This window comes from Pelobates fuscus, chromosome 7 (genome assembly GCF_036172605.1).
Source record: "Pelobates fuscus isolate aPelFus1 chromosome 7, aPelFus1.pri, whole genome shotgun sequence".
NCBI lineage: Eukaryota > Metazoa > Chordata > Amphibia > Anura > Pelobatidae > Pelobates > Pelobates fuscus.
Window position 1 is genome coordinate 155,879,161 of NC_086323.1, and position 15,706 is coordinate 155,894,866.

Below are 15,706 nucleotides of genomic sequence, written 5' to 3' on the forward strand. Positions count from 1 at the left end.
TATATATATATATATACACACACACACACACACACACACACACACACCCATATCATCCTAGAAGAAAAATATAATGTAGAGTGTTTATGTATGTGATGATTCCTGTGGAACTGAAAAGGTTAATAAACACACACATTACTGAAAGTGTGTATACATTATCTCGCTCAGTTCCAGCGATGTCATGATATTAACATGTGGTGATTCATGTGAGATTGAAAGGGTTAATAAAGCAAAGAAATATGTGAACATCTGTATGTAGTAACCCTTTCAGTCCTACGGGTATGGCATATTGCAGAAGATGGAGCTTTTTGTGGGAGTGAAAGGGTTAATAAATACACAAAAAAATAATACTGATTCAAAAAAAATATGAGGAGGGAAATAATTGTATTGGTTGATGGTAATAAAATAATTGTAAAGGACAACATGCTGATAATTATATGTGCTTAGACAAATAAAAACATAATTTTTTCTTTATTGTAAGGAACATTTAAGAGACTGAAAGGGTTAAGGGTTTTACATGCAAGGGAGATAAACAGGAATGATTTAGTGACCTTTCAGGACTTCATCATCCACACTCCACTCCCGCCCCCTACCCCCTACCCCCTTCCCCACACAGTCCATGTGTGCGAGTTCCCGAGAGATGTACTAACACATCTTTACAGGAAACCAACTTTAGCTCAACACCTGTCTAGTAAAAACAGAAAGCCGCAAACTTGGGGTGCCAGCCTTCCCACTTTACTCCATACAGCAGGGGTACGGGGTGGTTTAACAGTTAACAAGGCTGCAGCCTACCTCTCTCACCCAGCATCACAGGGATAGGAGTAGGAGATGCAGTTAATGAGGCTGCAGACAGATCCTCCTCCTCCTCCCCCTCCCAGACTGCAGTCACTGATTTAATTCAGCACTCTGGATAGCTCCCTGCTCTTTCTGCCTTTAATGTCCTTACAGGACAAAAGAGCTGGAGTTAAAAAAAAATCCCCATCTGCAGCATCCATTAGCAGATTACACGGCCACGATTTACCAATGGCACTGCATCCGTCGCTAGTATTTTGTCTCTATCCGCTTTCCTTTCTCCAGTAAGAGTGCAGGCGGTTCCAGCTGGGGAGGAGAGAGTTAAATCAATAAACACGTAAGCATTCACTCCCCTATGGGGAAGATGCCTATTTTGCACTTAGCTGCAACAACAGCTTGCAACATCAGGCATTCCATTTGAACGAATGTTGGGGTTTTTCCATGGGTGATTGCACCTGGTGATTTGGAACGCCGAGGTTGACCTGGTAGAATCTCCAGGGTGAAGAAGAAGCCTAGACTTGACTGTTAGATTGCTCTGGATCAAGCTTCTACATCCATTGCTGGAGCCCAGAGGCAGAGCTTCCTATTGATCCCAGTTCCAGCCTCCAGAGCTGGTAGTGTCTTCTTCTGCTGTTCCCCCTTTGCTTTATTGGTGAACCTTGATCTGAGAAGATGCTGGACCCATCTTCGAGCGAGGAGGAATCAGATGGACAAGTGGAAGAAGAATGCAAAGAGGTACCGGCCCCGACTACTGGAGCTAGGTTGTCCCCTAGTAGGACCAGCGAGAGTTCAGGAGGTCTACAACCCAGCAGCAGGAGCAGCAGTGTGAGACCTTCCAGCCCAAGCCCATCGGTGGTCAGCGAGAAGGAGAAGGAAGAGCTGGAGAAATTGCAGAAGGAGGAAGAGGAGAGAAAGAGGAAGCTCCAGCTCTACGTATTTGTGATGAGGTGCATTGCATACCCCTTCAATGCCAAGCAGCCCACCGACATGGCGAGGAGGCAACAGAAGGTAAGAGAACAATAGAAGGGGAGGAGGTGGGACTCTGTCATCTACCTGAGCCTCCAGGAGATGCTGCTGCTCAGCCATGTGTACCACGCAAGGGCTGGTAATGCAGTATAGTTGAGAGGCCTGCAGTGTGTGGATTGTATCCTGCAATGGTGTCTCACACTGTGCATTCATATTTCCTCCAATGCCACCAGGAAATCATTGGCTTATTTATTAATGGTATACTAAATAGGCCAGAACCCATATATATATATTTATTTTCACAATATGATTAAAAATGAAGCAGGATCTCATGTAAAATAAGCAACCAGTCAGTGAGTGCCAATCAGTGAGTGAGTGTAAGCTCCAGAGGTAACAGTAACTGTAACTGCTCCGGTCTTTGATGAAACCATGTGATAATTGACTATGGAGGGGGGGGAAGGAGAGGGGGGATCATGTGATAATGTTCTATACATGCTTTATAACGGAGATGGAATCATGTGATATCACCTTATCCATGCTTTAAGGAGGTGATGGGAAAATGTTATCATTTCCTATACCTGCTTGGTTTACAAGTGGTTAACAATTCATTTGTTCATGCTCTATATAGATCCTCCTGTTCAGCAACAGGGAGGTTTTTATTTGCAACAAGGGCAGAGGTCCACTACCTATAAAGTTTGGGCAATTAAGCAATTTTGTGTATTCATTTACCACTGGTAATGAAAAGGTTAATCACACAAGCTTGATTTATGTTAACTGTTATGTTAACTGTTATATGAGATTGATGATTGTTCTTATTGGTTGAATATTATACGTATACACAATAAGACCAACAGTGATTTATTCCTAAATCATTAAAGGGAAGTGGCTTGGCCTGTCACAGGAGGGGGAGGGCTATGTGCCAAAGGTCCTACAATAGAAAGAGTGTTGGGTGGGGGACGTTCAGGCTTTTATATGCCATAAATTATCTTGTAATGGGACAGCAATGCGATGTAATGAGCATCATATATTAGGCTTTGTGAAAGGAGTGTCCGTGTTTTATCCAGTTTTATAGGGATAGATATGTTTTTCTATCCCAGGTAGCTGCCATATAGGTGCATAAAGATAGGTCCTGCACTCACTCCAATCACTACTGGGCGGTAGCAAAGACTACAGTACACATCAACCCCAATATATAGTAAAAACCAAAGAAAAACAAGTTACCTGCGCTCTCTCCTTAATCCCCATGTATTTTTAAACAAATTTAGTTTTTTTTTTAGTTACCACCAATGGCAATGAGAGGGTAAGCCCACCTGCCAACGTCAAGGCAGACCCCCCCTAGGCGGGTCCTAGCTCTAACCATTCTCTTTGCTTCCTTGAGCCGTTGGCAAGGATTTCTCTAAAAAACCTCCATTTGTTTAAAAATACATGGGGCTTAACCCCTTAAGGACCAAACTTCTGGAATAAAAGGGAATTATGACATGTCACACACGTCATGTGTCCTTAAGGGGTTAAGGAGAACGCATGTAACTTGTTTTTCTTTGGTTTTTACTATATATTGGGGCTGATGTGTACTGTAGTCTTTGCTGCCGCCCAGTAGTGATGGAAGTGAGCGCAGAACCTTTCTGCATTTGTATCCACTTTTTGTATCACACAAAATGCTGCCCATCCCTTGTGTTCCCTATTAAGAGTTAATAAATATATAGGGGTGTAAATAATAAATACCCCTTTCTGCATTTGTATCCACTTTTTGTATCACACAGCTTTGTTATAATGCTGCCACCTATTCCATGTGTTCCCTTTTAAGGGTTAATAAATATATAGTGGTGTATATAAAAAATACCCCTTTCTGTCTCATTAGAGATATCTTTGCCAGAGGTTTAAGGAAGCAAGGACCCATCTAAGTGGGTTTGCCTTGACGTTGGCAGGTGGGCTTACCCTCTCGTGGCTATTGGAGGTAACTAAAAAACCTCCATTTGTTTAAAAATACATGGGGATTAAGGAAAAAAGCGCAGGCAGGGCCGCCATTAGGGCATGACAACCATAACGGTTGTCATGGGCCCGGCGGTCTTGGAGGGGCCCGGACTGCTCTGTGAGTCCCGGGCCCCACATTCCATATGTGCACATATATATAGCGTTTTTTGCTATCTATATGTGCACCTGCGGGCCCTGGCTACCTGTACAATGTAGACGGGGGACAGCCAGCACCATCTTAACTTTCCAGCAGCTCATGTGTCTGTAACTCTTGTGAGCTCCGCGGCCGGCAGAGCGTTGTCATGGGTTACCATGGCAACGCTCCGCGCGGCATGCAGGCACAGCTCGCTAGAGTTACAGGCACAGGAGCTGCTGGAAAGTTAAGATGGTGCTTTCTGGCCCGGTGGCCCCCGATACATTGTACAGCAGCTGTCTTCCTCTACCATACCACCAGACCACCAGGATGCAATCTCCCCCCTCCCTAGCTAGGTAAGAAGCAGGAAGGGGGGAATAAAATTGTGTGTTAAATAAATGTAAATATCCCCCCTCCCCTCTCCCCCCAATGCAGTCCCCTATTTTACACATTTACACACACTAAAACCACAACACAAACACACACTGCATTCACCATACACACACTAAAACCACAACACACACACTGCATTCACCATACACACACACTAAAACCACAAAACACACACTGGATTCACCATACACACACTAAAACCACAACACACACACACTTAAACCACAACACACACACTGCATTCACCATACACACACTAAAACCACAACAAACACACTGCATTCACCATACACACACTAAAACCACAAAACACACACTGCATTCACCATACACACACTAACACCACAACACAAACACACACACTGCATTCACCATTCACACACTAAAACCACAACACAAACACACACTGCATTCACCATACACACACTAAAACCACAACACAAACACACACTGCATTCACCATACACACACTAAAACCACAACACACACTGCATTCACCATACACACACTAAAACCACAACACACACACTGCATTCACCATACACACACTAAAACCACAACACACACACTGCATTCACCATACACACACTAAAACCACAACACACACTAAAACCACAACACACACTAAAACCACAACACAAACACACACTGCATTCACCATACACACACTAAAACCACAACACACACACTGCATTCACCAGACACACACTAAACCCACAACACACACACTGCATTCACCATACACACACTAAAACTACAACACACATACTGCATTCACCATACACACACTAAATCTACAACACAGACTAAAACCACAACACAAACACACACTGCATTCACCATACACACACTAAAACCACAACACAAACACACTGCACTCATCATACACACACTAAAACAACAACATAAACACACACTGCATTCACTATACACACACTAAAACCACAACACAAACACACTCTGCATTCACTACACAAACACACAAAACTACATCCATTTTACACACCACACAGACAGAGCATCCTTGTGGGCGGACTCAGAATGGGCCCCGTGGGCAGACTCGTGGGCGGGTCCAGGGGGCCCAGACTTTGAACTGTGTCAGGGGCCCCAAAATTTCTGATGGCAGCCCTGAGCGCAGGTAACTTGTTTTTCTTTGGTTTTTACTATATATTGGGGCTAATGTGTACTGTAGTCTTTGCTGCCGCCCAGTAGTGATGGAAGTGAGCGCAGAACCTTTCTGCATCCACTTTTTGTATCACACAAAATGCTGCCCATCCCTTGTGTTCCCTATTAAGAGTTAATAAATATATAGGGGTGTAAATAATAAATACCCCTTTCTGTCTCATTAAGATATCTTTGCCAGAGGCTCAAGAAAGCAACGTGAATGGTTAGAGTTAGGACCCACCTAGGGGCGTCTGCCTTGACGTTGGCAGGTGGGCTTACCCTGTCATGGCTATTAGAGGTAACTAAAAAACCTCCATTTGTTTAAAAATACATGGTGATTAGGGAGAGAGCACAGCTGCCATAAAGGGTTTGTCATGCTGTTACTATCTTAGATCATGTAAATCACAGGGTCTGCGCCCTGCTATAATTTAGCTGCTACATAGGCGTCACCAGGGTCATATTCATGAAACAGCACCACCTACAGGTGACTCCAAACCGCAAGATGAGAACAGGAAGGGGATTAAAAATACATATTTTGTGAGTTTCAACCTAAACAATAAATAAAATATCATTACCAGTCTAAACTGCCAATCTTTGTCTTGGGAGTGAAATACAGAATACATATAGACATATTGTTTACCTATCCATTTAACTTGTTATCCAAAATGACATGTTTAATGCCTACAACTATGAAATCAGTATATGTGGTTTATATGGAGAATGTGAAAATCCAAATTCAGGACTTCCTGATTTTTTGTGTTTGTTTAAAAATTCTATAGCACTATACGTAATGATGCATACTATATCAGACATCAGGATGAGGGATAGTATTTGGCTGCTGTAGAATCACTCTGAAGGCACAGTGATTTGATTGGGATCGGTTAGCTATAGTGCATGACTTAAAACGTAAAAAGTTCCTGCATTTTTGACAGACTTAGTTATAGCAGGAATGTATTTGATTGGGCAGAATAAGTAGACGTAAAAAAAATATATCTTTGATAAAATAAATGTAATATCTAGGTATATATCGCCTAGATAAAATAAATTAATGCAATAAAAAATATAACGTTTTTATTATCCACTTGTAAACCTTATTGTTTTGATGATCAAAAAAAAAAAAGATTGTGTGAAAAACACACAAAGAAAAATAATGATGTAGTGACTAATGAGAAAACATTAAAAAAAGTATGTGCAGAAGGTACATTTTGGCATAAGGCATAATAACATAGACTGCCATGCTGTGATAGATGGCATTTTCTTACCCAATGTAAATGTCAAATATAAATACTTTTATGGTTATACATCCTTATTTGTGTTATATACATTTTTTTTATATTGTTAGTAACATTGAGCACCTAAATGACTGGCATTTTGTGCAAAGAGTGGGCTTTTGTGTCACGCAGAAATCCACAATAATAGCATTGATAACATTTTCAAAGCTAGATCTATGTAGCAAAACGATGTAAAACAATGTAATGTTAAGTGTATTAAATGTATTTTTAAAAATTGAACTCGGGATTAATATACCGTAGAGGACTATGCACAACGCAATGCATATCCGTTTAATGTTGTCATAGAAGAGGAAAAACTATATATGTGTAAAATCTATATTAGAATCAGGGAAGCACATTTTACTAGTAACACAAAACAAAAAAAAATGGGCTTTAAGGTTACAAAGCTGTGGTCCCTCTCGCTATGAAAATGAATGAAACTGTGCGCTGATGGAATGGCCAGGGGCGGAAAGCTCTGTATAGAAAGAGTTAAAAGCCGGAGGACCAGTGTCGCAGACTCATCAATTTCTCAATGACAAACCGGATTGCTAACTACACACTGTAAAGGTGCGCAGTACATTTCAAAGTATGTGTTCTGTAAAGCCTTTCTTACTCTTTGCTTATCCTTCAGGCACTGAACAGGTTAAATTTAATTCATTTTGTCTTCTTGTTTTTTTTTGTTTTGTTTTGGTCTTTTTGTTCCGTGCTTCATTGTATTATTGGATAGAGTCTAGGTAAACAACTGATAGAAGCTGCCTCTGACCCTCTCTGGAGAGTGATCTATACCTTTCCCCAGAGAATCTTTGAATTTATTTGTGGCGGCTAGACAAATAAGGTGGTTGTTGGGACTATATGTACGTGTTGCAGTGTAGGCAACGGTAAAAAAATACAAAAAAATAGAAGATGCTTTAAATATAATCTAACGTGCATTGCATAGGGCTGATTAGAAAATCAACATTTCTTGCACCATTTGGAAATTAGAAAGGGCAGCTGATGCAGAACCGCTTGAGAACCAGAGCTTTGCATCCCCCCCCCCCCCCCCTGCCTTTTGGAACATGTTTACGGGAAAGAAAATAGTGACGGATTGCTGAGCATCTTGAAGAGGCTCTGCAGCAGTAGTGTGGTTTACTGTACAGTTCTCAGGATTATGCAAGTGGCTTTACATCATTATAAGCACTGCTGACACGTTTACAAGCCTGTCTCCTGCTGCTCTCAGGAGAAACGTGTATTATTGTCTTAGGAGACTGTGCAGCATTGTCTTACTAATGCATAGTGATTGGCAGGGTCGGATCAAGGCATGATGATGTTACAATCAGCTTACAGTGGTCAGTGGTTGGATGCATTAATCACATCAGGTATTTGATTCAATAATAAACTCAAGATAATGATTCTGTCTGTCTATCTGTAAGTCTGCCTGCTTTTCTATCTATGTAATGGAAATTTATAAAAAAAACTCAGTAATCAGGTGGCTGAAAATGAAACCACGACATTGGAGATGACTGTGTATTTTGTATGAATCTAGCTGCTTAGGCACTCATTCTGTTTAATCAATAGGAGACAGGAAAAAGATCACATGATGTCAGACATATGTATCCTCCATCAAGTTTGATTAAGTGAGGTAATGCCTCTTTGTCGATCACTTGGGATTATTTTGGTGACAGACCACGTTTTTGACCGTCCTGCAGGATTATTCACTAGAATCCAAATTTTTGTGAAATAAATCTGAATGGAAAAGCTGAGACATATCACGCCACGTTATGCTTGTGGTTGAGGTGGAGAATTTTCTAGGTAAGCTATTTTTGCTTCAGTTTTTCCATTCAGATTTCATTTTCAAAAATTTAGATTTTAGTGATTAATGTTGCTGGTACAATATTTAATAAATTGAATCTCCAAAGAGTAATCAACGCTATCTGAAACATGTGCAGAATATCTGTGTCCCTTGTTTAAAGTACTACACTAAGATGCATGTATGATATCTTATTTATAACTAGAGATAAACATACTCAAACACTAGTTTTGTTAATCTAGTTCCAAACAAATCGCAATTCGTCTATATTTTGGGCGATAAACAAGTCATCCAAATTCTCTGACTCAGACTTTCTATGTAGATGGTTTATGAAACATCTGAAATGCAAAATGACTACTCACGATCACAGACCCATTGTGCACGTTACCTACAGTACAGACGGAACTGGAGAAGTTTGGAGAATTTTCGAATTTCAAGGTTAATACAGATAAGTGCGAGTTATTGGGGGTGTCTGTACATGCCAGATTGAAAGAGCAGATACAGAAAAACCATAAATACAAGTGGTCAGACAACATTTTAACCTAATTAGGGGTGAGGCAGATAGTACAACATAAAGAGCTATATAAACTAAATTACAGACAGCCTGTAGAAACCACATGGGAAGACTTTAAAAAATGGGACATACCTTTATTTTCCATGATGTGTAGAGTAAACATCATAAAAATGATGATAATCCCCAAAGTTCTCTACTGCCCATACTGGTGCTGGGAGAGTTCTTTCGTAGAATCCTTGTTCATCTCTTTCGTCTGGATTAACAAAACTCCCTGCATAGCTTACAATACACTTACATCCCCCATAGATAGAGGTAGATTGGGCCCTCCACACTTATATAGATATTATGTGGCTCTGCTGCTTACGCGAATAAGGGAGTGGACCGCCACAGATGAGAAAAAGTCATGGTATGCTCTAGAGCAGAGCTTTGCAAAAGCTTTACTACACACAATCCCATGGCAAACATGCCAATTAACAGTACTTTCACCTACTACACACCCGCTCATACACCATATCTTACAGAATTGGAGACACTTTAAAGACGCCTGCGGATTTCCCCCCGGTTTATCTGTATATTTCCCCATAGCTTTTAACCCCGATTTTAGGAATGTACATGGTAGCAATTTATTAAGTAGAATAACGGGGGTCCCGGACCTGGATATAATGATGGTCTTGACGGAGGAGGTCCCTCCAAAGATTAGAGATTTAATCCAACCGAATAGAAGGGTGACACTTGTAGACATGATGGAAGTTTCTCAAAATTTTTCATAAACCACTCAGTGCTAATACACTATTTGAGCTACTGTGTGGCCCAGGGGGAATACATAAACGCTATCTGTCCAGCATATATTGCTTAATAGAGAGAGGCGTTATGGATGGGCAGGTGCCCTCCTTACAAAGGAAGTGGATGCAGGGATTACATATTCACCTGACTGATAGGGATTGGTTATACGTCCTTGAAATGGGGATGGAAAACCCAAGTGAGCATTTCTAGAAAGGAATCCTTTTTTAAAAGAGTCACTAGATGGTACTGGACCCTAGTTCAACTGCACAAATATTGGCCAATGGTTAGTGATCAATGTTGGAGGTGCAATGCCAAGAAGGGAGATATGGAACACATCTGGTGGCAATGTACATCAGATTATTTGGGCAGCACGTCCAAGCAGACAGACATACATAAGATCTTACTTACATCTATGCAATTAACCCCATCCCAGATATTGCTGGGTTGGCCCTCTTCTTTCCACGAGAAACACAAGCAGCAATTACTGAATGAAGCAAATGCTCTGATCCTGGTGCAGTGGCGTAAGCCCCTTGTACCGACCAGAGAACAATGGGTCCAGAGAGTTTTGAAAATAAGGGAGATGGAGGAAATCCATTGGTCGGTCCAAGAGAAGAGAGAGCTTTACCTTAAGGTCTAGAAGCCTTGGTTATTACAATGGAGAGACCCCTTATAAATAGATAGCTGTTTTTAGATCAGACTCTAGAGGTTAAATGACCTACTCATAGAACATGTAATAAGCAGCCCCCACCCCTCCTCTATTATCCCCCCTTTTTTTCTTTTTTTACCACATATTTGTTAATGATGATTCAGATGTTATAGGTTACACTGTAGAGCAGTGATATTCACTTAGGTGGGGACACTTTACTTATTTATTTGTCTGCTTGACAAAACAAGATTCACCATACATTCAATTTGTTTGATAATGTTGAACAGTTTAACCCCAAAGTTGCCTACAGCGGTGATGTCCACTCCCCCTTCCCCCAGGCGGCTTCTGGCTGGAAAAGTATATTTCTTTCTAAGCCAGTTTAAGGAATGGGAATTCACTGATTGGCTGAGATCATCAGCTGACTGCTCTTTTCCTGAATCCTGAAATGCACAAATCGATTGTGGCTTGGGAGGGAGTGGACATCGCTGCTGGAGGCAGTTTAGGGATTAAACAGTTTGAGAACGGTTTAACCCCTTGAGGTAAGAGTGCTTCCAGGGACTTCCTGGCACCATAACACTTCATTTAGATGAAGTTATTTTGGTGTCTAGAATGTCCCTTTAATATATATATATATATATATATATATAATATATAAAGATAAGCAAGTTGGCTCTCCAACCACTATGATGGAGGAAGGTTTACATATTTATAGTGAACAGTCGCAATTCAGCATGCAAATAAATAACTCATACAGTGCTATAATGGGCCACTCACAGACAGTTATGATGATTTTACTGGTCTGCAAAATACGCAATAAAGAGAGGAAGTGAACAGGTACAATAAGTGGGGAGAATCTATCCAGTGATGCAAAGTGAAAAAAGAGACATGGGTGAGGGATGGTGAGTGCAGGTATGTGTGGAAGGGGAAGAACAGGTATTAAGCATGGAAGGGGAGAATACACATGGTGAAATAGAGAGAATGACAGAAGACATAAAAGTAAAAGAAAGGCATACCATACATGAAATGGATAGAGAGAGTTAAGTATCATAAATGGGAAAGTTACACCAGTCATAAGAGAGATTGCAAGATGGGATCAGCAGAAATATGGGACAATAGTCAAGTTGAAGTTAAAGAAAAAGAGACAGCAGAGAATAGGAAGACAAGAGAAGGCATAGGGAACAAAGCCGTTGAGGGAGATATATTAATTTGTGAGGGCAAGCAGGTGATAGGAGGCATGAAGGGTAAGCAAGGACAGAGTGATAGGAGGCATGAATGGATGAAGGTAGACAGAGGGAGAGTAGGTGTGAGACACTGGGAAAGTGACTTAAGCCACTGAAACAAAGAGATAGCAGTCAAGAGAAGGGGAAATGAAAACATTCCCCACAAAAAAAACAACAACAAAAAAAACACTTAATAAATGTAAATACCACCTGCACTTACCTTCTTCTTATTTTTTACACCACATACCTGGCCTTTTCATTTATTTTATTTCACTCTGATGTGACTATACATCTTCTGATATGTGCTTTAAAAGGACATGTCCCTGTTTTAACCCTGGACTTGAAAATCTTGCCCTTCTGCATGGATAGCAAAATTGACATTGCAGGGTTATAATTCCTCTAGTGGCTGTTACACTGACAGTCACTGTAGCTCCAGGCCCATGCCCATAGCATTAGCCCATCTGCTTTTTGCAGAGGGAATTAGGTGTGGGGATGGACTGATTATAAATTGGTTAAGATATTATCTTTCTATTTTAGTCTTTCTGCAGTACGGCATGTCCCCTTTCTGCTACATTTACTACATTCATCTTTAGCTATGTCCCAGTCTGCAATCCTAAAGCTTGTGCCCACAGGTTAGAAGGGAAGGCGAGTAGAGGACAAATGAGTTAAAGACCTTCCAATTTTCCAGGCAGACCCGTCCCCTTTCTGGCCAGGTCCATCTCTGTGCCCGGTGCCAGTGACCTCATTCATGTCATTGGTTCACCTCCTATTAATCCGCCCATTGACATTTGCCTCACAGGACACCAATGTTGGGCATATGGATTTGGTTGAGAGATGAAAGCAAGATATTAGAATAGGGTATGTGTATTACCATTCATGCATCCTGTGAGTTTCTCTCCAGAACCACATCCACCAGATACAGGACACTTGGGAGGTATGACTGTTTTAGTGTTTTCTGTCGCTAAGATTCTGTAATTGCCAGCACCAGGACCAATGGGCTCTTAATCTGTCCCTGATTAGAGTTGCTTCCATCAAAATAGCTAACCTCAGCTATTTCAATTGGATGGTCTGATAGAGTCCATTTGATTGGCGCAGTGTGGCATATTGCAGCATGTGCGCACCACAGCTGTTAAATGCTGCTCATGCACTGGTTTTCCATAGTGTCAGCCAGTAATCCCATTTCGCTGCTCACTAACAGTAGTGACAGGCACTAAAATTAGCAACAAAATTGGTAAAAACCCTTAGTAACTGTCATTTATAGCTTTATGTCAAATTTAATAACAATACCATATGGTGTGGCATTGACAAATATATCTAAATCGTTATGTTAATCTAATCAGATTGTTAAAGTTCCATAGATTGTTACAGAAAACATTTAAAAATTGTTGTATTGCAGTTTGTCATACAGCATTCTAGCAGCCTTCATAATTTTCAAATTTGGTTTTATTTCCTCATTTATATCTTGTTGCTTATCAAAACATGTATTATAATACTGTTATGCCCTTAAAGATACTAGCTTTATTTAGGTTATGTTTTGGCAGTGAACTTGTAAACATGGCAGTGCAAATTAACAAGTAAACTGTGATTCAATCTGAGGAGGTGTTAAAGAAGATTTTAACCTAGTGACTAATTTACAGATGGGCTTTGTTAATGCATGAAGGTTAAATTGAATACGCTACAAACATACTGGAATTGTAAGATTTAATCAGAGCTAAGTACCTATTTAAACTTGTGGAGGTTAGTTGATAGAAGATTATCAGTTATGAATGGAAGAATCACAATAGTAACCAATGAAATATCCATACTAATTGCTCCAGAATTGCTCTTTGTATATAACCCTTTAGTTTTAGACTTGGTTAATGGTCAACACAACAAATGCATAGCTAGCTGAAACTATTGGGAGTGAATCAAGATTGCTCACAAACCATTGGAAATGTTTCAAATGATGTGGATTAGATAAAGATAATTTATCCATAGTAAATCAGATTTGATTTCTAAGCTTCTGAGACCATGTCCACACATTCTCCCTGTATATGATATATGCTAATTTGTCAGGAAAACAACACGTTATCTACATATAACTGTATTATTTAACTTTTGTTTTATAAATACATATTTTTCTAAAGTAGGTATTGAGATACATATAATTAAAAATGTCATATTTCTATTAACTCTAAAACAAATTAGAAAGCTTGATGGAAATACATTTTTTACTCAAATGTATTAAAACTGTAAGTGCAACACAAGTATAATTATCAAATAATACAGGCATAAACAAACAGCATGTAGCATGTAGCCATTTCAGAGTTAGGATGGTAATTGAATATGCACAGAACTGACATTAGCCAGACTGAACACTTGTTCCGGGTTTGCAAATGATGTACTAATGACAATGCAGGAGGTTGAATGCAGCACATTAAATATCTGTTTACTTAATCTGAAACACTGAATATACAGACTACAAGCACCATGACTACTTCAAATCACTGAAATGGTCATGTTGCTTAGAGTAACACTTTAAACAGTCTGTCAACGAAATAAATTATATTTGGCAATTCAAAATATTTGCAGGTCTGTGTTAATCATATTAAGGAAACAGCATTCCTGATTTTTTAGTTACATATTTACATAAATTGAAAAGAAACATGCATCCATCAAGTTCAGCATTTCTCACATATATGTTTTCTGTTGATACAAAAGAAGGAGGAAAAAAAACCATCTTAAATTGCAAAAAACTAGGAAAAATTTATTCTTGACTCCAGAATGGCAGACGGATCTCCCCTTGGATCAAGGAGCTATTACCCCATATATGATTCATTATATATATTTTTTTATAATATTTATTTTTATTTGTCATTTATAAAGGTCAAGGCATATTGATTCAGCAATGAACATATAACATTGTTAACCCCTTAAGGACACATGACATGTGTGACATGTCATGATTCCCTTTTATTCCAGAAGTTTGGTCCTTAAGGGGTAAAAGGACCACTATAGGCACTCAGACCACTTCAGGAGAAACTGCTATGTTTACTTTAGGGTTAATCCAGCCTCTAGTGGCTGTCTCATTGACAGCCGCTAGAGGCGCTTCCGTGCTTCTCACTGTGATTTTCACAGTGAGAAGACGCCAGTGTCCATAGGAAAGCATTGAGAATGCTTTCCTATGGACTGTCGGAATGCGCGCGCGGCTCTTGCCGCGCATGTGTATTCAGCCGATGATGGGGAAAGGAGGAGGGAAGTCTCCAGCACAGAGGGAGCCCGGCGCTGGAGAAAGGTAAGTGTTTAACCCCTTCCTCTCCATCCAGCCCAGTGGGAGTGGGACCCTGAGGGTGGGGGCACCCTCAGGGCACTATAGTGCCAGGAAAACAAGTATGTTTTCCTGGCACTATAGTGGTCCTTTAAGTACAGAAAAGGCATTAAGAATTTAGTTAATTATAACTCCAATCACCATGGGAATAAAGCATTAGTAAACATGTTGTCAGAAGTAGTGGTTCTACGGTTTTAGATATGACTCTGTTCAAGGACTGGTATTTCTGTTAACCCGATGGTGCCCTATCAGGGCGTTAACTAGGACTGATGTTACCGTGCCTTTAACTAGCAGGGTCATGAAATTTGTCCCGGTGAGAGTGGGTTAACGGAATCTGTCAAGTCACGTCAGGGGTGGGTGAGGGGGAACTAGGTAACAGAGAAAGGAAAAATAATAATAATTATATCAAAAACAAAATAATAGGTCGCGCTAGGTACAAATAGATGAGTAGTAACAATGTAAAATAAATAAATAAAAATATAAAAATATAAAATAGAACAGGATCAGAAAGAATCGGAATAAAATTGTTAATATTGATATATATATCCACTTACATACACTTTAACAGTAAGTCATGGAACAGTTATAATGAATAGTCCCAATATTTAATAGTCTGCTTGTATATTCCAATGAATAAGTCGAAGGCTTGATATACAAGAATTTCCAATGAAGAGAATGGGTCTTCTAATTCATCGGGTGTCTTGACTCCGTGGTGTACATGGAAAGATAAAGCAAAGAAACTCCAATAGTGCAAACTGAG

At 40.0% G+C, this 15,706-nt stretch overlaps 1 protein-coding gene across 19 annotated transcripts in view; it reads left to right on the forward strand.

Moving 5' to 3' along the window:
- The first annotated feature begins 876 nt into the window (after positions 1-876).
- Positions 877-15,706, forward strand: part of CADPS (calcium dependent secretion activator) — a 403,228-nt gene continuing 388,398 nt past the window's right edge. For 8 of the 19 annotated variants that reach the window (XM_063426842.1, XM_063426838.1, XM_063426839.1 and 5 more), the window contains exon 1: positions 879-1,800. In XM_063426842.1, coding sequence (XP_063282912.1) covers positions 1,465-1,800 — 336 coding nt within the window. In that variant the 5' untranslated portion in view covers positions 879-1,464. Of the gene's footprint in view, positions 1,801-15,706 lie in introns of all 19 variants that reach the window. The other 11 variants (XM_063426849.1, XM_063426848.1, XM_063426851.1 and 8 more) reach the window with 4 other exon arrangements.